This window comes from Denticeps clupeoides, chromosome 12 (genome assembly GCF_900700375.1).
Source record: "Denticeps clupeoides chromosome 12, fDenClu1.1, whole genome shotgun sequence".
Classification (NCBI taxonomy): Eukaryota; Metazoa; Chordata; class Actinopteri; order Clupeiformes; family Denticipitidae; genus Denticeps; species Denticeps clupeoides.
The window spans coordinates 3,179,185-3,203,923 of NC_041718.1; the positions used below are offsets into that span (position 1 = coordinate 3,179,185).

The 24,739-nt window shown below is 45.8% G+C and overlaps 1 protein-coding gene and 1 long non-coding RNA gene across 5 annotated transcripts; both read right to left on the reverse strand.

Annotated features, from left to right (window-relative positions):
- Window positions 1-494: 494 nt before the first annotated feature.
- slc6a6b (solute carrier family 6 member 6b) lies at window positions 495-17,648 on the reverse strand. 4 transcript variants are annotated; one of them, XM_028997887.1, is made up of 14 exons: window positions 17,438-17,648; window positions 13,211-13,440; window positions 12,923-13,057; window positions 11,245-11,479; window positions 10,876-11,008; window positions 10,226-10,360; window positions 10,039-10,142; window positions 9,805-9,929; window positions 8,197-8,309; window positions 7,185-7,322; window positions 6,611-6,713; window positions 4,115-4,215; window positions 2,544-2,714; window positions 495-2,401 (listed from the first exon to the last, which is right to left on the reverse strand). In XM_028997887.1, the coding sequence occupies exons 2-14, from the start codon at window positions 13,437-13,439 to the stop codon at window positions 2,246-2,248; spliced, it is 1,878 nt and encodes a 625-aa protein (XP_028853720.1). In that variant the 5' UTR covers window position 13,440; window positions 17,438-17,648; the 3' UTR covers window positions 495-2,245. The 4 variants fall into 4 exon arrangements, with proteins under 4 accessions (XP_028853720.1, XP_028853718.1, XP_028853719.1 ...); XM_028997885.1 differs by lacking the exon at window positions 17,438-17,648 and adding an exon at window positions 15,680-15,927; XM_028997886.1 differs by lacking the exon at window positions 17,438-17,648 and adding an exon at window positions 14,419-14,539.
- Window positions 17,649-19,257: 1,609 nt separating this feature from the next.
- On the reverse strand, window positions 19,258-22,309 carry LOC114800470 (uncharacterized). Its single transcript, XR_003751396.1, has 2 exons — window positions 21,860-22,309; window positions 19,258-19,366 (listed from the first exon to the last, which is right to left on the reverse strand). It is a non-coding gene; the product is annotated as an uncharacterized LOC114800470 (long non-coding RNA).
- Window positions 22,310-24,739: the final 2,430 nt, after the last annotated feature.

The following is a 24,739-nucleotide window of genomic DNA, read 5'->3' on the forward strand; positions in this document are numbered from 1 at the left end:
ATTTTAGAAATATAATCCACTGGGGCAGTGGTGGCCTAGCAGGTAAGGAAGCAGACTCTTAATCGGAAGGTTGTGGGTTCAAATCCCAAACCAAGCTGCCACTGAGAACCCATTGAGCAGAGTACCGCCTTTCATTGCTGATGGGTTAAATGCAGAGACCACATTTCATGAAAATTAATCACATTCACTTCACTGCACCGGCGGTAACTCAGTAACTGACCAAACAGAAGTGGACATCTTGAGAGGAGATCCTTCTGGTCCTTTCCGAAGACATCGTGGTAATGTTCTTTTCTCTCCATCTCATCTCCCTTCCCAGAGCACTGCCGAATGTGTTCTCACAAAGCACAGGAAAGAGGTCACGGAAGTCAGGACTTGAGGTGCTCTCACGACTTTGGGCCAGACAAGAGCTAAAAAAAAAAAGTTCTGAAAGCTCACAAAAGCAGAAGGCTTTTTTTCAGACAAATGTTTATTAAGAAATAAAAATAGCTTTTAGGTACTGTAAAACCTTTTTAATACATTTACTCTTTTTACTCACAGGTTACCCTCAAAAATATATAAAATAAAACAACTCTTTCTTTAATTCTTTTGTTTAAAATGTTGCTTCATGAATTGAAAAAAAAAAGAAAAAATTACCATTAACCATTCTTTAAAATAAGAAAGGCAGGTAAAATGCCTGCATGAGAGACGTCATGAGGCCAGACAAGAAGTCCGTCTTTGCAGGACTTGTGGGATGCTCTTCCATGAGAGCAGGCAACGTCAAACTGGATTACGTTTCAAGTCTTTCTTTATCACATGCCACGTAGCTTCACTAACGAAAGCACCGGTGACGTGTCCCCAGTCTAAGTGCATGCTGATGAAGTCGTATGGCTGCTGTGTTGATGTAGAGGCCAATGCAGAGAGTTGTTGCTTTTTGTTGCAGTCTGTGTCTGGTCAGCAGGAAAAACTGCTCTGGATTTATTTGATATGTTCTCGTTTTTGGTGTTGTGATGGCAAATAGTTTTGTGTGTGTGCAATATATACACCATAAATTGGCCCCTGACAGAAGCTGTTGCTTCCATTTCTAACCTGATGCTATTATCAAAAGAACCACCCTGCTTACATGAAAAAGAATGAAGAAAAAAAAAAAAAAATCTCCCCATACAATATTGCACATTACAAACTGCAGTAAGCTTTTGCTGATTAACCGCTGCACAGACACTGCCCTTGGAAGATTAAAAAAAAATAGTCTGACAGTGGTCAAACACATTTGAACATCTTCAATACAAAAGGCAAATGTGATCTGATAAAAACAATTAGACAAAAAACACGAGTCTGAATTGAAACACATTAATAAGGAGACTACCGTTTACAGTAATAACATCAAACTTTCCTGGCCGCAGCCACCGGTCAGTGCGTTTGGACAATGCGCTGAATTGTGATTGGGAGTGTGGGTCGGTCTGCAGGAGTTGACTAAAGCAGACGGCGCATGGCACTAAAACTATGTTCCGTCCGCCGTAGCTAGCGAACGTCCTGCTCTACGCATAGTTGCGTGGACGGATAGGTGGGCCGGGTGGGAGGAGTTAAAGAGTACTGATGTGCGCTGGAGCTGCATAAATCTCACTGGGGACGGTCAGTAGTGTCGATGGCCAGCAGGCACAGAGAAGGTGGCCTGGCCGCTGGATCGGGGTGGAAGTACAATCAGCCGTGTTTCATCACAAACATCAACGACAAAAGATACGACTAACGTCACCATACAACTGCTCCTCCACAAGACCCAAATGTTTTTACAGTCAGGGGACAACAATGTTACTGTTCAACGATGTGAATAAAAATGATATTTCAATATGTGAACATGGCCCTTTAGTATTTTTATCTTCTTAACCTGTCCAAAAACAGACCTCTTATATTCCAATATATACAGGCAGTAGGTAAAACTGGAACATCTGCTGTTCCATTGAATCATACTGTTTTCTGTTCACATCAAGTCTCCTCCAAACTACTGCAATGATAGTGATAGCAAGAATATCAATTATAAATTGTATTTATAGTAATATAACATTATATTCTGATAAAAATATTAAAAACCTGGACAGAAAAAACATGTAACTTCCTCTGTAGAAAAAAAATGACTCCTAGTGCAGATACATAGCAATGTAAACCTGGTCCTACAACTATTTCAGAGTTAGCAAATACATAACATTATATATATATATATATATATATAACATGGAAAGCAGGTCATCTGAAATCCTCTCATAGAGAGCGCTCACATCATCGTCTCTACAATAGTGTGGGTGGGCTTGATGAACCCGGTGTTCCCATTGGGGTCCAGGGGATGGGCCAACTCTGCGTTCTTGATGTTACACGTGGGGGGCCGTGAACTTGCCCCTCCCCGGATGGGAGCTGCCACTGCTTTGATGCGCTGAGGATGCAGAGGAAATTGAGTCATTACTTGAGCATATAATCACATACCTGTCAAATGCACTAGAATTTGAATTATGAAATCATATTCCGAATAAATGGTGGTAGGATGAATCTTTTGCTCAAACTCCATCAGCATTCACCTCGATCAGTGGGCCTTCAGACTGGACGATCTTGATCACCACAACCATTGGGATGCAGATCATGGAAGTGAGAGCCAGAGTCCAGCCAACGCCGATCGACCAGTCAGGGTACTCGTACACCTTGTTGTACGTCAGAGGCTTGTATTTGACCAAGGAGAAGACAAAGCATCCCTGAATGAGAAGGGGGGGAGGACAGAGGTTTTCGCGTGACCCATCAACAAAATACTGCTGGAGGATATTATTCAAGTTTTTCAACACAGATACGGATCTCATCAACTGTCCTGGCCATTTCACATTTTAAACATTTGGCTCTGTTTTGGTCCAGGAGCAATGCACATATGGGTGTCGCAAGGCAGTAAACGGTTTTGAGACGCTTTTTCTTTTGTAAATCAGGATATGAATTGGGTGGATTATCAGTACATAGACTATGTAGACTGCTGTTGCATTTGCTCTATTAATGAGTAATCTATTAATTAGATTTTACAAAAAAGTATTATGTCAACCAATCCTGGCATCTTTCTTTTGTGGGAGCATATCACAGCACTCAGCCCTGTCTTTCAGTGCAATGTGCCACATGCATGACTACACCCAAAACTGCTCCACCGTGGTGTGTCTTTTTCTACATTCTTGCCTCTTGTGATCAACTCAGGTTTATATTGACCAGAAAGTAAACAAACCAGACGTGTGTTCCCTTACTGCGGATCTAGATGCACAGCCAAATTTACAAAATACTGAATAAGATTACGCCCCAGTAAAGACTAGTTGGCCTTGTCCAGAGTGGAGCAGTCCTGACCTTTCAAAAACACCCACACAACATTTCTGAGAGGGTATTGCTAGCATTGTTAGGCAGATTTCTTGCTAGACCTCCCCCATTCTTGTACTAATCCCACTTCCATCCACTGGTCTCACACCAGCAGGCAGATGGAACATCCATCTGGACCCAATTGAGCAAAGAGATTGCTTTTCCCACCAAATTGGCCATGGGGGGGGGGGGGGCTCAGTTACGCTAGTTTTGACATGCAGTTGGTGGAGCTAGAGGATATCTGAAACCCAGCACCAAGACTGCCAGGGTTTGGCAGAAAAATACATTTTACATTTTAAAATGGTGGTTATGTAATGAAGAGCAAAGGTGGTTTAAAGGCAGTGAAACAAGGGGGGGGACAAAAGTTTCCTCAGCAGTACATTAAGTATAAATTAATATCTTGTGTGCTCATTTTTGAGAAACCGATAACAGGGTTGGGTGGCATATGGTAATATAAATGTAAGAAGAAGAAGGCATAAACTTTTAAATTTAACACTTAACAGCAATTTAATAATTTTTTTGGTCTGATATCATTGTTGTTATATTATAGTGTCGTGGCAATGATAAATTGAGGGTGTAATGTTCTGATAAGTTCTGATAATCCTTGTAAATTTAATTGAATATAAGCATTCATATTATCAGCAATACTCTTCTTCAGTAATGTAATGCATAGACAGATGCCATTTACAAAGTGGGGAAAGGTTGTCAGGACATTTGTTGAGGAACGTCCTGACACATGCTTGTGAGGACATGCTGTGCAGACACCCACCACACAGAGAAGAGGGGTGATCACAGTCCAGCACCACTTCATCCAGGGATTTGGCCTGTAGCCAATCATGTCTTCAATCGCATCATAGAAGTTATCAGCGCCTACAAGAGAAGGAAGTAGGGTTGTTTGCATTATGCAACCAATCTGATTTCACATAAGCCCTGTGCATCCAAAATGACATAACATATTCCATTTCCCTCCCTCCAGACCTCCAGGGCGGGGCTGAGAGCACCAGTGGAAATATGCTAGCTTCCACACTTCATTGAGAATTGAATTACTAAGTTGTCACCTCATGATGGATGTTACGGATGCACATCGGCACTTGGATGCACCAGCACCAATGCCGGGATGAGCTCCTCTAATTCAGCTATATTCCCTGGCAGACTCACCAACTGTATCGCCCATGTGCTTGCACATTGGATGCAGGCCCAATGCCAGGTGTGGTTAGCCCAATCTCCTCTGTATGAAGGGTGCAGGAACAATTTAATAACATCTTCCACTGGCACCAGGTCGAATCTTAGGATCAGCAGCACAAGATGCCCTTTCTACCCACGTTACTTCTACTAAATCTCATTCCTGCCATTTCGGCACTCCGCCTTCCTTCACATAGCCCAGCATCCCTGCTCCCCATGTTAGACATGCCTCCTATAGGCCAGATTCTGGGGCTTCCCATAAACCTTACAGTCAAAGCACTCACCCTTCATGCATCCCAGTCAGGCATGGGAGTGCCATCCCACGTTTCCTACCACTAGAGATGCTTTGAGATTAGTAGACCACGTTTACAATCCTGTATTTCCAGATCACAAGAGATTCCTACAGGTTGCACTACAGCCACTCCAGAGGGCGTACAGATTTTTCCATTTTTGAATGATTGTATTTGATTGTTCAGCATACACCGAACAAGCAGTCACCCACGCACACCAGATACTCAAATCACGTAACTAGTGTCGGTGGAGTATGAACGTGGCCGGTTGCATTACAGACTGCCCATATAAACACCTTGTAGCTGATGGCGGTATTCCTGTCCATGCAGCAAGGCAAGAACATGTTGGTCTGTACCAACATAATGGCAACAATCTTTTTGATCAACCACCAGGAAGAAGGTGATCTACAGCAGTACAAGTGGCACAGAACCTTCTGTAATCGGTTTGGGATCTCTCCATTCCAGCAATGTACTTGCCTGGTTGACTCAATGGTTTGCCAGATTCTCTGTAACGGGACGGAAACTGTCACAGAGAGATTGTAGGCCAAACCCAGAGACAGTGGACCTGACAGACAACTGTCCTTTTGCTGATAGCCCCCGAGGCCTGCGAGACCCTGGTTCCAGCTAGTCATGGGTCCTTTTTCCAAGCAGGCCCAATCTGATGGTTTAAAACTCACATCCCAAATATCTGAAACTCTGGGTTACTGCTGGAGGACAAGTGGACAACTTGGTGTTCTGAGCATGGCACCACCACTATCCTGCTCTCTTCCATGTATCATCTAGGAGCTTAGTAGATCTGCATCTACTTTCAAGGTTTATGTGTCGACTCTGAAGATGACTAGGTCTAACTCGGGCCTGGTGCTGGAACTGTCTCCCTATGAGACCATGATAGATTCCGATGTTTCTACTTGCCGTTACAACAGCTCGGCGGGTGGAGGAGTTACACGTCTTTTTCAGTGAGCACCTCCTGTGTCATGGTTGCCTAATCTGGCATTCCTGCCAAAGGTGTTGTCTCCACAGTTTGCAAATCGCCCATCATGAGTAACTGCAGTTCCAGTCAACCAGCAGGACCTTTGCCTGGAGCGGTCTCTGTGTTTGTACGAAACATACCTGCTGTTTGTTCTCCTCTGTCTAAGCAACGCTTATCACATTGGGTCATAGAGGCAATTACCACTGTATTCAGGCGCATGGGGTGTACAGTGCCCACGGTCATGCTCTAGTGACATCTTGGGCAGCTGTCAACGGTGTTCTCCTGAAATACTGTACTTCATGTGGAGTTCGCCCTGTACTTTTGACCGATTCTACAGTGGTTCCTGTGTGGACATTGTGTGCTGCATTGCTTCCAGGCAGACGTGAGGTTGTGCCAGAAGGTTCCTTGTCACTGTGCTGGTGTTAGTATTCCACTAGTGCTACAGCCCTGACTGTCTGGAGGCAATGATACAGTACACTGGTTACATATGTGACGGAGTGGAAGATCTTCAGTCACTCGGACTGGGCAAGAAAGACCATGAGACTGCAATGACGTGTGCTGACGTGTACTCTGGGACACATCATAATCATGAGGTGACAACTTTGTAGTCCAATTCTCGATGAAGTGCGAATCCATGAGTATTTCAACAGCACTGCTCTGGCAGTCTCCCACTCAGTCATAGAACTATGGTTACATCTACTCAACCAGCATTTTCCTTCAGTTGCATTCATGAGTGATAAAACATTTTTGAGAATAACAAATCTCACACTGTGCTATCCAGACACAGATGACTACACAGTGTATGTGCATACAACACACTTACCATAAACCCAGGCTACAGCAATACATTCAAAGAATGCAACCCACAAAAGGCACACACCACTGGCTGCATAGTAGTCAAAGAGTTGAAACACATACATGCCACCCTGGTGGGAAAGAGAGGAGACGACAGAGTTATTCAGTGCTGCTATATTTAAACTCTTAGTTAATACAAACGCAAGTACAGTGGACAGAAATGCGGATCTGTGAGGAGTGGTGATGGGCAGGGCTTGAACCGTTGCCTTTAGGCCAAAGATTACACACATATTTCCAACTTTAGCTTTGAGAACAACGGCTAGGACATTTTTCCTTGGGAATTCCTCTTTTAAGCCTGAGAGGCAGCGCTTGGCCATAAAAAGAAGATCTGGACTGGGATTTGTGAACGTGAGCAGAGGCAGGAAGCACTTTTCTATTTCAGACCTTGGCATGTCTCTCAGAGTGCTTAATAATAGCTGACCTGAATATAGTCAGAGTTTAGGGGGGGGGGAGAAAAGAAAAGAAAAAAAAAAATAAATAGTACATGAACCAAGGCATACTGAAATGTGGGGAATACAGTAGCATGTCAGCAACACACTTACTTTGGTAACCATAGTAAGTCCCAGAAGATAGCTCACAAAACACAGAATAGCTATAAAGATTTCCCGCCGGTAGCCCTTCCGTAGGAAGGATGGGTACAGATCAACCAGGGATGTGATCTGTCCTTCCACTTCGACAAACTGTAAGAAAAAAATAAATAACAGAAAATGTTAGCAGCCAAATGCATCTTACCATACCAGGAATGACGAGTTTATTATGATGAACAGATTCTCAGAAGCAAAAGTGCCACTTCCTAATAAGAACTCCAGAGTGGAAACTACAAGGATCAATATCAGTTTGATATAGTAATTACATGTGAAGAGAACTTCTCAGGTTTAGATGGACAGACCCCCTTCTGCCACATCTTGGCCAGAGGGACGGGTGAGAACGGTGACTTAGCAGTGGGTACAATTTCACTGGGCCTGGGAAATTTGAGCGCCCCACTGACACCTGACTGAACTCTCGCCAAACAAGGTTTTTTCCCCCTTGTCTATGTAAATATAGCAAAGTTAACTCTACAAGCTTTAGCTGTTACTGTGGAAGTCACGGCATAATTTTTATCAGTGGAGCATCAGCAGTAATCGGGAGTATTGGGCACCAAGTGTCAACTGCTTAATTCTGTGCACAAACTACATTCTATGCCACAAAATCTATTTAATACCTTGAGGCATTTTTCATCACTTAAGAATTCTCAGAATTCTAAAGCAATTATTCATTTTGTGTATCAAAGTGAAATTAGCTCCCACCATTTTGAGGACAAAAGGCTGCATTGTATGAAAGACAGAAAATAATTTTGAAATAAAGTGATTACTTCTTGCTAGGAAAAAAATAAAAAATATCAAATGCCACTGCCAGCTCTAGGCACTTGATCCCGTATACAGGGTCTCATAAACAGGCAGCAGCCAGATCCTTTGCCAGAATGCAGTCTTACAAAAAGAGTTCCATCCAGCATCCATAGCTCCTTAATAGGTACACATTAGTTCAAATGTTCTCATCAGCCTCAGATGCACCCACCTGACTGTCGAGGCCCAACAGCAGAAGCATGATGAAGAAAAGGATAGCCCAGAAGGTTGGCAAGGGCATCATGGACACAGCCTTGGGGTAGGCAATGAAGGCCAAGCCAGGACCTAGAGGACAGAGGAGTTGATGAAAGCACTGTTAGAAAACGTGCGTCTCGGGCGCAACACCCTTTTTTTTTTTTTTTTTTGCATTAGAAACCATAAAGCTGAATCACGTATTGAGGAAATATTGGTTTATGGCAGAAAACAAGGACTTTTCTTCCTTTATCTTTTTTCAAGCTGAAACCATGGTTCATAATCTACATGCTGATGGTTTGATGATGAATGGCCAGTCAACGGTTGTTGAGTACATGCTATGAGAGGTCATGCTGGTAATTCAGAACAGCGTGACCCATAATGAAACGTTCTTCATCCAGACTAAATAAACCTGGGCTGTGAATACAGTCAGCAACATTCTCAATAACAATGGAAGAAAAGAACAAGTGAGGTTGAAGGCTTGGTATATTCTATTTGACATAAGTTAAAAGCCACCAAACAAGAAAAACAAGTAGTAGTTGATAATAAGGTGCTGAGCTGGTAAATTAAATCAACAATGCTTTTTGTTTCTCATGTCTGAGGCTGTAGATATGGTGCATATGCACCGGTTAATTTGCTTTGTATCACTATATTTTTAAATCACTACAAATGTGAAGAATTGAGTTGTTTGTCTCCAAATGAATGTGACTGCGATTAGTGGCAACAAGATGTAAAATTATATAGTTCTTCATCCCCCATGGGTTTGTTGCTGGGATTCACTAAAAGGTAATGATTCGTTAATTTCGGTTTTTCATTTGTCTATTAGAGCTTTGCTACAGAGGAAATGCACCAAATGCATTAAGGCAAAATCTACTAAATGTTTTTTTGGGTTTTTTTTTTTTTTACCCCCGCTCCTTACCTTTACACTGTTCATTTGCAAAGAACAATAGCCAAAACACCCAAATTCTTGAGCACATTTCTTAACTAATACAGTTTTCAAGAGGCATCAATCATATGGTCATTCCAACTCATGGCATCATTTAGTCAATTACTCAGGTTCAACAAGGACATCCTCAGAGACAGTTTGACCCGCCAGCTGTGATGCACTTCAATAGATATTCCAGAAGGAGCCAGCCACACTGAAACTCGATAAGAAAGGGCAGCATTGTCCCAATCGGCACATCAGACTGCTGATTGGGACATGAAGTTGGCACAAGACTGGAGTTTTTGACCTCAAAAACCTGACTAGCTCTAGGTAACTTGACTAGCTGGTCCAGGCAAGATCCAACCTCCCAAACACATTTACCTCCATTTCCTTTCACCCTTTCTGATTCAGATCTGTCATTTTTTGCCATTCCAAACAGAAATAAGTTCCACTTTCCAGTGGATGAGTCGCTCTGGATAAGGGCGTCTGATAAATGCTGTAAAATGGATGAGTCTCAGTTTCGTTCGCTTCTATGCTACATTGAGTTCACAATGAATCGCTCTATGATATTTTCATGCCAATTTCTGTTCCAGTTGGGATCTGTTTTTGGTTGTTTGTCTGAAGTAGCAGTGCCCACCACCACTGCTACATTTACCCTCGTACCTGACTCTGCCACATCTGCAATGTCCACCCCTTGCTCTTGTGCCATGAAGCCCAGGACGGAAAATATTGCGAAGCCAGACACAAAACTGGTACCACTGTTCAGGCCTCCCAGCAGCATACAGTCCCTATGTCACACATACGTCATGGAGTTTGTTAATTAACACAGATGGAACTAGAGTTCCCACTTTGTTCTGGACTAAGCCTCTCAACCCTTCCTGTGGAATGGACACTCACCTGTAGCAGTTATATTTGTACTTGTTGTAGCTTCCCAGTGACGTCATTGCCCCCAGACAAATTGCATAGGAGAAGAAAATCTGAGTGCCAGCATCAATCCAAACCTGCAAGTGGACCAAGATTATGTGATTTTCATAGCCACTTCTGAGCACATCTGTTTACTATTATGGACAGATCCTCTGGATACCTCTGGATCTTCCAGGCGAGTGACGTTGGGGTATAGGTAGAACATAATGCCATTTGATGCACCCGGAAGAGTCACGCCACGAATCAAGAGGACAATGAGCATGAAGAACGGGAATGTAGCAGTGATATACACCACCTACAGGCAGAAAGATGACAGAGGAAGAAGACACGAGACAGTATGAGCTGGACAGCGCTGGTCTTGGCAAAGCATTAGAAACTGAGCATGATGGACATTGTTTGAACAACAACAGCATTAAAACTAATTCCACAGGATCAATGGTGTCCTAACCATAGTTATAACCATATATGACATGCACAAAATGCTCACAGACTGAGACATTTTGCACTTCTCATGTTATTAAACTGAAGCAAGAAGGTGAAACTGGTTCTCCAGTTTAGACATATGTGTTTTAAGAGTATAGAAGACTATTATAATACTCTTTTAATATGAACCTCCTTTTTGCTATGTCTTATTTAGCTATTTCACACAGGAAGCCTGAAAAAATAGTCACTTTGGCTTTGTGTTGTCAATATTATACTATGACCACTTGTATTACACAAAACCAGAAGTTTTTGTGACTTTCTTTTACCAATAAATGGTAAAAGAAATGGTACCTTTCACACTTACTTTCACTGGTAATAAAAACCTACCTTCCCAGTGGACTTGACACCCTTCCAGATGCAGAAGAAGCAGACGATCCAAACAGCCAGCAGACACAAAGCAAGGTCCCACTTGATGGGCCCAACCTCCTCAATGCCACTAGAGATGCTCAGGACGTTACGTCTGTGGGTGAAACAAACACAGTCAGCTGAGATGTAACAGACAGTCTTGTAGCTGCTGAGTAGAAGAACAGAAGGCCAAATCGGCACACAAAAGGGGCATTGATAGAAGACAGGGGACAGTATGGGGTTCAAGCCAGACAAGCCAGAGCTTTTTCTGTCACACTGCGACTGAAATAGACAGATACTGAATACTGAAGGTACGCAGGAGATGTAGATGATGAGAAGAACAGCACTCACTCCCAGAATTCAGTGACCGGGGAGGTGAAATTGGTGACATTGGCAGCAGCCCACAGAGTCTTGTTCTTGCGCAGGGTGTCCTCCACGCAGTTTTCTGTGTTCCAGGGTTGCTTGCACTTGGCCCAGGGCAGCTCAGGCTGGAAGCACTGGAACAGGTAATACAAGCCCCAGGCCAGGATCACAATGTAATAGATGTTGAGGAGAGAGACGATAACAATGGATGCATAGCCGATACCTGCCAAGACACAGAAACAGAACAAGTCAATATAAACAAAAAATTCTTTCAGAATCATTGCACGGAAACGGAAATTGAAGGAAAAATTAAGTAATTTCTCTCAATGGAAGTCCTCCCTGATGTTTTCTGAAATAAGTGGATGCATATTTGAAAGAAGAAAACTGTTGGTTGGTTATATATGGGACCTGCTGACATGAACTGTGGGTCCGTTGCTTGTGTTGCTTATTCAATTTTTCATGTGTGGAGCAAGTACCACACAAAGAAATGTTTTGCAATTTGTGCAGCACAAATGTTGTCCAATCAGACGGGTTTATACAATTGGTTGCTGCTCCACTTCTCAAATGCCAGAGAATCAGGTATTAACATACAGCAGCATAGACCTAGAAAGGGCGTCGTTACCCAACAACGACCTTTAATAAAACAAGGGACCACACACACAGACACAAGACACACATAAACATATGACAGAACAAGCACACAGCAAGGATCCATTTATACTAGTTCTAATAGACAAAATCAATCAAGCCAATCAGACAGATCAAACCATGCGACAGATTACAAAATCCGGCCTGGGAGACACAGAATCAGAGCATCCGTTCTAGTCGGAGTTAAATGCGCTAAAGCATTAGCCTTGAATTATTGCCATTTAAACATACATTTGTGTAAATGTTTATTTTGTATATCTTGGATTTTATTGCCTAAAGTAGGCTGTATCGGCTATGAAACATACTGCATAACTTCCACATATATCTGCATGGCCTTAACAAATTATTGTATTTTTTTGGGATTGAAAATCGTTCTGTGGATCAAATGAAGTTCTGCGATTTAGAACTAAAGTGGCAGTGATCAGCAATCAGCTTAAAACTTTCTTTGGAGTAATATTGATCCCGGACCTGGCAGACCTAAGTGCGTAGGGCAGAATGGATGAATAAATGGCACCTCCGAGCAGCTGAAAAGCCCAGGGCCAAGCTCGCTCACGTCTCCATTTCTCACTCACCTCTTCTGGCATCTTACGGGTGCCGTGGCAACGTGGAACTGAACGCATTTGTATGCAGCGTGTGTGTGTGTGTGTGCGCACGCGCAGAACCGGTCCGCTTTTTAAGGAGTTGTTTTGAAGGAAATGTGGTACCAACATTCAGTCGAATTAGTGCCACGCCTCCAAAGAGGCAAAATTACAGTCAAAACAAGCCTGAGAAGATGGCTGAGCCAGAGCAGGAGGCAGCGACCGGTCAGCGGTGTTACGCAACGTGCTTTACTTCCCCGTTTTATCTGGCTGCGTGCAAAAAAGGACATGCAACTGCTGTCGGCCCTGCGACTTTCGAAGCGCGCAGGCTTCCTGAAGCCAGAAAGAAAAAATGGAATAAACAGCGTCATGTGACGCTGAGTTTCCAGCTTTCCGCTTCCTCTCCGGGGAAAGTGAACACAGCTGCACAGCTGACCTACCAGTAAATATGGGACAGAGCTTTTCCCAGCATGTGATTCCGCCTTCGGATGTGAACTGTCCCAGAGCCACCTCCAGAAAGAAGACCGGCAGACCCCCTCCGAACAAGAAGATGAAGTACGGGATGAGAAACGCACCTAAACCAGAGGAGCAGAAAAGAATAAATATACATTTTCTCTTATCTCTATACAACCTTTATGAGTGGACGTCACCGTAAATAAGGGTGGCAGTAAAATGTACTATATTTAACGTTCATCTTTTCCATGAGGGTCTGTAAAACAAACACTGACCTCCACCATTCTTATAGCAGAGGTACGGGAAGCGCCAAACGTTCCCTAAACCAACGAACCCCCCGGCCACCGAGAGGAGAAAGTCGAGCTTGCTGGCCCACTTCTCCCTCTGGGGGTGCTTGCCCTCGGCCTCGTCCTCGGGGCGGGTGCCGGGGCTCTTGCCCGGCGAGGGCTTCAGCGTGTCCTTGTGGAAGTCTTTCAGACACTGGAGCTTCTCCTTCTGTGCCATGCTGCGGAGAGAAAGAGACGGGACGCGGCGTCATTTTGTATTCCCCCTGTGTCACTACTAAACACCCTCTTATTTACACAGCAAACAGACAATTACCCACAATCCCTTAATGGTCACGTGGGTTAACCTGGTGCTCGGGCATAAACAATCCCGGGTGTGATTAATCCCGGCTCAGCGGTGTGCCCGGTACCCAGATACCGGGAATTGTTGTTGCCCGCCCCGCCCCCCCCCCCCCCCATCCTTCTTCTTCTTCTTCTTCTTTAACCGACATAATGTTTATACTGTCAACATGCTTTTCTAAGAGAGAATAGTTATTACTGGCTGGGGGGAGGAGGAGGAGGGTCCGGTTTCGGAGAAGGAGCCAAATACGCCCACCCACTGCAACCCTGGGGACAGAGTTACCTTCGAGAGGCGTATATACGCTGGCGCCCCGGAGCCGGGGAGCTTTTCGACTTGGCACGGCTTGAACAAACTCCAGCCGACAGAGAGGCGGCTTTTTAAACATTCCTGCTCCTGGGCGCTCTCTCTCTCTCTCTCTCTCTCTCTCTCGCTCGCTCTCATAAACCACAATAAATCCGCAGAGCTCTTCTCAGGTCGAACACGCCCGCCGTTGAGCCCTCTTCACCGGGCGGAGACCTCGGGTCCGGTCACACCCCCACCCCGCCAGCAGACGCTAAGTCCGCCGCGGTGTAAATCCTCGTTGGTAAATCTGAACATTTGAGAGGATTGACAGCTTTCTGCTTTCAAACGCCGTTACGTAACCCCGCCAAGGCCCGGCGAGCCCGGATCTCGCTCTCCGTCTCCACGCGCCTGGTCACCGAACGGAAAGATGCCGCGGCTGTGTCACGCGAAAAGCAAAGAGGTTCCGGGGAAACATGTGGCAAAAAAAAAAAAAAAAAAAACGAAAGCACCTGATCCGGTGGCGGTTTTAAATGGCGGCGCTTCTGCCCAGATATCCACCAGGCCCACTTTCACTTACATTTCCTTCATGGCGGCGCGTGCTGCTGCGAGGATGCTCGTCCCTCAGCTGTCACCATTCCACTGCGCGTCGGGCGGGTCGAGCGCTCCGGCTCACCGCGGGCCCCGCCCACTCCGCCCCCGCCCCCCCAGCCCGCGCTAAGACAATTAAATGCGATTTGCAGATTGGCCGCAGGTCTGAGCCCAGGGTGACTCGGGCGGCGGCCGGCGGGTAGACGGTAACTTTCCACCGTCCTGAACCGCCGAGTTGGCCGAAGGTGGCGACACACGCACGCGCACACACACACACACTCACTCACACACACACACACACACACACACACACACACCCCGTTTTAAACTGCCGCCTCTTCTCCATCCCTCACGCCTGCCACTTCCTGGAGGCCCGAGACAGCCCAGTAACCAAGGCGATGGAGCCAGCCTCCGCACCAGCTACCAGGCAGAGACAAGGTCCGCCGGATCTGCCTGGACAAAATGGTGCCACAGACAACGGCGCCATTGTGTGCCCGCCGCCGGTGCGGCCCTCACCACGGCTTTACAGGAGCGCTGCTTTTATGGGGACAGCAGGAGGACAGAGACAAAAAGCAGGAACTTGGCCCGCTCTGCCGTTTCCTACGCCCGATGAAAGGGACTCTCAGGTGTTCTCGGTGACAGAACACAGCAGAGGTCACCGTGTTCCTGGCCCGACGTGTGACGCCCGAACCGAAAGCTCTCCACTGCCCGCCAATCACGTCGCAGAGCCGGCTATGCGCTCCGTGCGTGTCTGTTACATAACGGTCTATTTACGTTGCCGGCGGCCGCTCGCGTTTTAGTGTCCTTCACATTCGCTTTCAGCACGTTATTCGGTACCGAGCAACTTTCAGGGACCGATATCAGCATCCTAACTGTTGCTATAAACATCGGAAATTATTTTGATTTCGGAACCCGCAGCCACCGAATGGTTTAAAGTCTTTACAGTTATCTGCAAGTAAATAACGGGGTAAAATGGTATCAGTCTGTTCTGGAAAAACGAATCCTTCCTAATAAAAAAATGGGACAAAAGCACCTCAGCAAGAATAAAAAATAAAATAAAATACTGCACTTGACGGAGTAAAGGATGGTGCACAGACAGACCTTCCACCCTGAACTCCAGTAACCCGCCATATCGCTGGTAATGACCTCTGCAAACTGTTTACCATTCCTGCGAGCACGGACGGTCTCGTGCCCAGTTCTCATCCCCCAGCGCGCCAGAAAAACAACAAGTCCGGTCCCGCTCCGGTTACCTGTCCATCTCCATCTCGTCTGCAGGCAACAGGGAAGCGGACGAGAGCGCCTTCCTACTGGGCTCCGGCTGCTCCACCATTCTTGGCTCCTTCTAGTGCCATGCCACTGCAGCAGCCGTGTGGCTGCGCTTCTCACTGGTTTAAATGGGAGAAGGCTGGGGGAGGTGGGTTGAGGCAGGGTGGGGAGTGGGTCTGGATAATTGATTCTCCTCCACTCGCAATTGGGTGGCGATGCAACGCAACCGCCGGCTCGCCTCAAGGCCTACAGAAAAGTCTCAGCAAGCCTGGCACAGTCCCACCACCAAACGTCTCAATTCATGTGAATCCTTCCACTCAGTAAACTCAGCTAATGAATCGGGCATGTGCATTTATATAACAGAATTTATTTTGAGATATATATATATTTATTTTTTAATGGCTTTCTAGTCTAATTGATAAGTGTCATTATTTTGCATCTGTGATTCTGATCTGCTACACTAACAGGGAGTAGTGTGTGTGTGTGTGTGTGTGTGTATAAATGTAAACACATGAACCTGTTTTTCCTTATAATCCAGCGCGAGCTGCCGGACCTCTTCTCCCAGCTCACACTGTTCTCTCCAGTTTGTCTGTAGCGATTTGGAGCTCCAGTGACCCTCCCCACCCAAAACTAAAAAGTCCGTGAGGCGCAGACTTTCATGCCACCTGTTCAGACCCTCTCGGGTTTTAGCCTCTGCGGTTTCAAGACAAATGCAAACAGATCGAAATTCAAATGAGCAGACAGCTGATCAGTTCATTTCCATCTACACTTTCACAAAGCTGCTGTTCTGCATCGTGGACCTGGTGTGACTTGTTCAAAGTAAATAAATAATATAATATATATATATCCTTATTCTGCTATTTATGTGGTGCAGGGTAATCAATTATTATACTTCTAAATGAGCCTTTGTGTAATCCTGACACAGCCAAGGATTTACAGACCCGATCACGTGCTCTCCACATGTCACCAGGCGACAAGGACATCCCTGTCGCGGACGGGAAGGGAGAGATAAAGAATCCAGAATCGCGACAAGGCTGCAGCAGGCACGTCGGGGCGTTGAACGATCCCCCGAATTGACCGGGAGGGTTAACGCAACTCGGAACGGGCCTTTGGGGGGGGACCGGCGCGTGCACGAGCCGCCGGCAGGACGACGGGCGCGCGCGCGCTGACGGGAGCGCGCCGCTCCCCGCACGCGACACGCGCGCCGCATCGTCGCAAGATTCCGCTCGTTTTAAACCACCGTCGGGGGCGTTTTTCCTTCCTCCGACAGCGGGAGAAGTCGGCGTTTAATACACTGAGCGTCCATCGATAAAAAAAGCGGAGTCTGCTGCTGTGGAAACGACGGGTTCGCGTACCGTGAAATCAGTGAGCCCGAGGCTGCACGACCTGTCGCCGTCTGACACACGCACGTCGCTGCAAGTGAAGTTAATGACAGTTAACGACAGCGAGAGAGATCCACGCGTGGACCCGCCTCGTCTCCCGTGTTCCGTTAGCGCCGACCCGTAAACCGGGACCGCGCCGCGATGCGCCCGTGATGACAGAATAAGTCCTGAAATCGGGCGATAAAGCCACCGTCTCGGTCACGGTTTACTCTGACAAGTTTCCAAAAAAAGTGGAGATCATGAAGGTGGATCACGAGTGCCTCCTGAATGTAGCAGCTTTTTTACTAAATAAATGTGTTAAAATTTTCAAAAGCATCCGCTTTAAATCAGCCGTAATGAGCACAGGCTTTGTTCCATTACCTTAATTCGCTTCCTTTTATTCCTTTCCCAGTGCTGTCTGTTCCTTCTTTGTTGCGCGGAGGCTGGCTGCAGAATAAGGGGATGGCGGCAGTAAATTTAATTTATAAGTTCTTCTTTCTGACCTTTGTCTCTTTAAAATGGGTGACCATAAACATGAGCGTTGAGTGGAAAAACACCGGCCACCCCCCCTCCCCGCCGCCACCGTGCAACAGGCGCTCGTCGCTCTTAAAGCGAGGACGCCGGCTTCCCGTGGGGCGCTGCGCGCATGCGCGGACGCCGTCTGTGGAAAAGTACTTGTTGTTTGCTTAAGCGCGCGCCTGCACGCTCGCCGCCGTCCGGCCGTTCGGCTCCGTCCGTTCGGCGAACGTTCCCGGAACGTTGTCACGGGTTCGGAAATGTCACTTTCCTCTTGGAACGCCGCACGGACTGAGTTGGCCGAGAGGTCGCCCACCCCCCCACTCATACACACACACATCCCCAGCTTCTTCTCCACGCCACGACTCCCCAGCTGCAGGCTCCAGATTGGAATCCGGAGCGTAATTAGACAATTAAGTCAATTAAATGCTCAGCCCGGTGAGGGCAACACTCGCTGTGGCCACCGAGAGCCAGACAAGGGGACCGGAATGTTGAAGTCCTCTTGTCAGATGACGTTCTAATTTTAGATAAGGCCGACAATGAGTTGCCTGTCCAGGTCGCCGCTGTGTAACATCATTGCCATGTCAGGAATGCAAAAGGAAGAAAACTAAATGTTGGTGGTGTTTTTCGCACTTTATGTTGGGCCAAGAGTGTTCAACGAAACACATTTACAGCATTTACCAGACGCCCTTATCCAGAGCGACTTACAACCAGTAGTTACAGGGACAGTCCCCCCCCTGGAGACACACAGGGTTAAGTGTCTTGCTCAGGGACACGATGGCAGTAAGTGGGGTTTGAACCTGGGTGTGTTACCCACTAGGCTACTAGCACCCCGTAAAATTGCACGTACACAGTCCAACAAGCTTTGCCGAAACCCGGGATTGAACCAGGGACCTTTAGATCTCCCGTCTTAGAAACGCGCTTTTGTTGGTCGTGACCGTTTCGAAGTCGCTGCTGTCGTTCCGTGGGCATGTGTTGATGCCCCCCGTTTGAAGCAGAACATTACTTCACTGTTTTGGCAACGTTTCCGCCTCCGTGCACCAGTGGACGAAGTTTAGCCTGCATGTGACGAGGTAACGTGCTTACAGACGTTCCACGTCCGTCTCCTCAAGGTGACCAGGGACACGTTGCACCTTCAGGCCCGTCAGCGTTCCCTTCGGAGTGGGGCGGCCGTGCGGGGTTACGCGAGGCCATGACAGGAAACCGGGTGCTGCGGCGAAGGCTGCCTTCAGTCTCAAAGAGATGAGGAGCAACCGGTGAAGAAATAGCTCTGGACGTAGCCCTGCGTTTGCACATTCATTTCACTTTGTTCCATGACCACATGTGAAAGATATTTAAAATCCCTAAAAGGTGAGGCGCCGTCGGAGCCGAATGCTTCAGATTTTTGTGAATTATCTATTGTCAGCATTAATGTCAGTCAGCTAATGGGATTGAGGAGTTTCCACCCGGGGGCCCGTTTAAAAACCGTGAGTGGTGCATCTGGAATTTGATGTGCTGGGTTGTGCGAAAATTGTACTTTCCTCGGAATTTTATCTCATATTCCGCTCTGGTGTCCTCGCTGACCCCATTTCTGACTCAGCAGTTCTGCTCTCATTAGCGCATTAGTACATGTGGTGACAGACACATTAACACCTGATGATTTCTGAAATGCTATTTAATCGTTTAGACCATAAAATTGCCGATGGTTCAGATATGTTTGCTTGAATTGAGTTTCTGCAGGTCAGTGTTGTTCTTCATACATGCAGACTCGTGCTTTTTCACAGCCAAGGGGACCCAGAGGGGCTTCTGGGAAGTCTTAAAATAGAAAAAGTGTTTTAAAAGTGAAAATAGTGTTTTACGTAGAAAATGTAGGTATTAAAAAAAATCTAAAATTACAATGATCGATTATGTTGGTTGGATTCAGTAATTCTGTTTGTATAAGGCTATACATGACACTATCTTTAGGCCTTATTTAATGTTACATCCACTACTTGTGTGTAAAATCAAAACTGAACCCCTGATGAAGGAACGTCACGAAACTGAAGCGAATCAAAGGAGCACAAAAACACAGAAATGCTAAGTTGTAGGGCTTGGATTTGACACGTATATCCTTATTGCAAATAAATTATGCATGAACAGTGAGTATTAATTGAGAATGCATGTAACTCGACAAGTTCTTCTTCTTCATGGTTTCATTTCAAATAACCTATAGCCCTCATTAATGTACTGTAGGATTAAATAATTGTTCTTGTCCACATGATAAATATAAAAAGATACATAGATTATCCAGTTCATTGATTTTGCCTGAATTCATCATGTTCTTCATGGTGTTCTTCCCATAAAGAATGATGCATGCTTACAGGTAAAAGTTTGTTTGTGTGGCAGTTATATTTTTCTGCTTGTGTGCAGCATAAACAGAATACAAATCAAACATCTACAAGCGTGGCCTTTAATTTACTGGGTCAGAAATGAGATATGATCAAGACGCATGAAACGCTATAAACAAACTCTAAAGAGGATCTATTTTTGTTATGTAATGCACGACTGGTAAGTAAATTCCAATTTATCCAGATAATCTTTAAAACTGGTCAGACTGTTAATTGTTCTAATCTAGTTGGACTCTTGTCAGTCTGTCTAGTCAGAGAGAACCTGGTGCTGTTTTCCTCAGATCAGAGTCATCTGGGAAATCTTAAATCCCAATGGACATCATGGCAGCTTTAGGCTTATAGGCCCATCTTCACATGACCTGTGTGCAGAGTGAACAAAAAAATTCTCTAACTGGATTTTACTGTTTCATTATCTTCCTTTGTTAATGGAACATGGGATGGGGACGACTCCCGCTGTGGTGAGACCAGAGTGGAAATTTGCATATGATCTTGCCTTGGGCTTGAAGACGACTCTGAGATGAGCAGGTCCGTAAAAGAATGGATGGTTAGATGCGTGGATAACGCCGTATTCATCGATGTGTCTGGTTTATTGTCTGTTTTCTTTTTTGTTTCACAATCAGGAACTTATTTGACTTCTAAAGTAAAATCCCTCGGTCAAATGTTGGCTGGGGAACATATTTGAATTGCGATTTGAATTTGTGGACTATTTGCCTACTTATACCAACTCAGGTTCAATTTCTTGCATGCAAAACGATGGTAACAATTTGCTATATAACAACTTCAGAGAGGATTCCACGATGTTTTAGTTTTATTCTCTTTTTAACAGAGTTTTAAACGAACCTTTCAAGTTTAATCCCAGCTTTGCAGTCATGCAATCATGCCACCTTGTTCAGGTTTATTGGTGAATGGCTCACCTTGTATCAGACAACTGTACAAGAAACGTTTTATAGTCGGATGTAATCGAGTTTTCAAAATGGTCTGTTTGAACAGTGAGTTTAAAAAAATGACCAGCACCATCGTGGTATACCTGAGACGCTACGGTGCTGCGTACAAACAGGTAAATGAGGTACGAGGGACATCATTCCGTCTCAGTAGGATATTCTGGCTTTACGGTTCGTGAAGATTGTGGACAAGAACAGGAAAAGGGCTCAGCTAGAGCATTTCCTCTTTTATGTTTCTTTGTTTGGTTTCATTTCTGCGTCTTTCCTGTTTTCATTTAAAGAAACAATGCTGCAGTGGGGTGAAACTTTTCTGCCTATAAAATCCACCCGGACCGGTGGCGGCAGCCCTGGCATTCCTTTGGTGACAATAATAAATCGGATGCCTGTAAAGCGGCGTCATGCGTCTGAGGTCCTTCCAGCGGCTCCTATACTCCGATAAGGATGAAAGGGGTTGTTTCTCGGACAATCATTGACCAAAGAGTCACTTGCAGGAGGTCTGCTCGGCCCTACCTGGAAACCTACTCGGCCTGCTATCAGCCGCTTAGAGTGACGGGCCGAGGCCTCCGCGCCTCACAGTCACAAAATGAATAATGGAACGTACTTCATGCAGGATGCGTGGGGTGTGACGAGAAATGCGTTGCAAAGCGCACTTAAGCGGCAGTCAGGTAAAGGTGCCGTTGTTGTGCCGCGTTTCTGCAGGGAGCGTGGAATTAAGGTGCATGAAGATGTATTAATGGGTCTGTTGCACCCATCTGCACAAGCTTACAGACCTGTGATCTGTTATGTAATTCTCTTGTGACTTGTGTGGAATTATTGTGCAACGATTATGCCCCATGATTATGTCACGCCCACCAGAGTCTGTTTTGACAAAAACACCCAGACGTCAGCAAGACGACGGAAAACGATCATTTCAAGATGAAATTCGTTACACCGACACAGCCGCGACGGCGAAGGACCCGATACACGGGAGCCGGCTTTACCTTTCAATCAGTAGTCTGAGGAGAACGTGCACCCAACACAAGACCAGCAGAGCTCTGCATTAATCATGAGGAAGGGCGTCTCAGAAATCCACACTCGCCGCTCGCGCTCTCACTCCTCCATCGAGCCGCCCAGTAAATTTCCATCCGCGTACAGGAGGAAGTCAAAAAGGGGAAGCAATCGCGTGGTTTTCAAAAAAGAAAATCTCCACGGTTTCAGGGGATGAGACGCACCGAGAAGCCACCTTCACCTTGGCTTGTCTCGGAACCGCGGCGTTACAAAGCGAGCACTAAAGGAAGGGCCGGGAAGGCCGACTTGTTTCCTCGTTCAATTCGAATTACGAGGCGACCGAGTTGCGAGGAGTCGGCTGAGAGGTTGATTCGGCCGCAGTTTCTGGTTTATGAGTGCAACAGCAGACCATCCAGATAAAGAGCAAATAAAACAGCCGAACACGTCGTTGGTTTCAGGAAGTGCCTGCAGAAGCGACTGTTTCCGGACAAGCGGCGTTAAAACGAACCCCCTCGTTCACAGCGTTTGATTCTGCCACGCCTGCTGGAGAGGGTCACCATTACTTCTGCAGGGACAACCATGAGAGCAACAATATAAGCTGTGCCATAGAGGACGCCTGTTTTTACCCCAACACCCACCTCATCTCGCTGTGATGAGATCCTGTGACGACAGAAGAACTCGTGACAGCCCCACGCTGTTTCTGTGAAGCATGTTTGTGTGGATGAATATCTCTGGAATCTCCAGGAGGACCTTTTAAACGGTTGTAGACTTTATGGGTCTCTCCTTGTGGGAAGATTAACGTGAAAGGAGGAAGCTGCAACTGCTAAGGAACAGAGATGATGGAAAAGCACCATATCTCATTTTTACTATATCTTTCCTTTGATCCAATGTAAAGTAGACGGTGTAATTTTACTGGGCTCGTTAATGTCTAAGCCGCTGGACATTTTATGTGTTCACCATTATTTTCCAGCAAGGCCTCCACTCTCTTGGGCATGGAGATCATTAGCACTTCGCAGGTTGCAGTGTCTGGATTCCGGATGCATAGACAGCCTGTTTCAAATCATCTCACGGATTCACAATGATATGCGAGTCAAGGGTCTGTGACAGCCATTCCAGAACATTCCATTGTACTTCTCCCGCTGCATGAATGCCTTTGTAGATTTCAAACGTGTTTTGGGTCATGGTCTTGTTGGAATATCCAACCCCTGCATAACTTCAACTTTCTAACTGAACATTATCCTGAAGAATTTGTTGATATTGGGTTGAATTCAACCGACCTTTAACTTTGAGTCCCTGAACCAGCCACACAGCCCCACAGCATGATGGAACCTCCACCAAATTTGACGGTAGGTGGCAGGTGTTTTTCTTGGAATGTGCTGCTCTTCTTCTACTTATTTTGTAATCCTAACTCAACCCCAACTGATCCAAAAAGCACTTTGTTCCAAAGTGCTTGTATAAATGAGCTTTTGTGACTGTTTGTGGAATAAGTGCAGAAAGGGCTTCTTCTTCATCACCCTGCCATACAGATGTTCTTTGTGCATGTTGTGCTGAATTGTAGAACAATGTACAGACACACCATCTGCAGCAAGGTGTTCTTCCAGGTCTTGTGATGAGATCTGTGGGTTGTCTATGTGACGCCCTGCACCGCCCCTGCTTCTGTACGTCTAACACAAACACTCACACCCCACAATCCCTGGCACCAGAGTACAAGTCAAGAGACCATCACGGACCACGCCCACCTAACACACCGCACCTAAACACACATCCATTGGTGCCTCTGTAGTTTAAGCAAGGCACCATCCATTGCGTAATTATTTATGCATTATTTCATCACCTATTTCATAGACGAAAACAACACACATTTAAATGTTTCAGATCATCAAAAAATATTAAATATTAGTCAAAGACAACACAAGAATCAAGAAAGGTTTATTGTCAATATGTGATGCTAAGGAGCGACTGGGCGCACACAACTAGTGTCAAGGCACCTGATTAGGGAGTCCACATTAATGCAGCCACGCTGTTAGGCTCTCTCTTGTGGAGCCCTGGTTGATCAGGCTGGATAGTGGTCAGCTGTGATCAACCAGGGATCCTTAATTAGGGTCATGAAGTGCATGGCCACTGGGCATCACAGTGGCTTTGCATTGTGCAGTGGACTGGTTGTAAGTGAAGTAAACAGAAAATGTGTTATTTTAAGTGCCACCCCTATTCTCAATCAAGAAATAAGACCTACCTGACAAAGTGATGTAGAGCAAAAGATACCCAAAAGCAAGACATCTTGAGACCTAGAAGTATGGAATAGGTTACAAAGTCATTTCTAAAGCTTTGGGACATGGAACAGTGGTGAACCAGGAGTGGCCAGTGATTGTCATTATGACACACTGCAGCACAGCACATAGTACACACCGCGAAATGTGTCTTCTGCAACTAACCATCACCCTTGGTGAGCAGTGGGCAGCCATGAAAGGCGCCCGGGAGCAGCGTGTGGGGACGGTGCTTTGCACGCAGGCACTTTCTGATTACGGGTCCACTTCCTTGCCCACTAGGCCACCACTTAAAAAGAAAGAGACTTGACAAAAATGGCCTAGATGAAAACCACTGATGAGCAAAAAGAACATTAAGCCATGTCTCAATTTCGCCAAAAAACATCTTGATGATCCCCAAGACTTTGGGGAAAATACTCTGTGGACAAAAGTTAAATTGTTTGGAAGGTGTGTGTCCCATTTAATCTGGCTTAAAAGTAACGCCGCCTTTCAGAAAAAGAACATGATACCAACAGTAAAACGTAATGGTGGGATTGTGACGTCTGGGACTGTTTTGCTTGTTAACACCACTGTACGCTAATGGAAAAAATGTTAAACGTTAAAGTTTTG

Excerpts from the sequence above, each read along its gene's own strand:
- slc6a6b (XM_028997885.1), bottom strand. The coding sequence starts at position 15,759 with ATGGTGGAGCAGCCGGAGCCCAGTAGGAAGGCGCTCTCGTCCGCTTCC. Across the intron at positions 13,058-13,210 it reads CTGCTATAAGAATGGTGGAG|GTGCGTTTCTCATCCCGTAC; the intron begins GTCAGTGTTTGT and ends CCTCTGGTTTAG. Across the intron at positions 9,930-10,038 it reads TACAAATATAACTGCTACAG|GGACTGTATGCTGCTGGGAG; the intron begins GTGAGTGTCCAT and ends TGTGTGACATAG.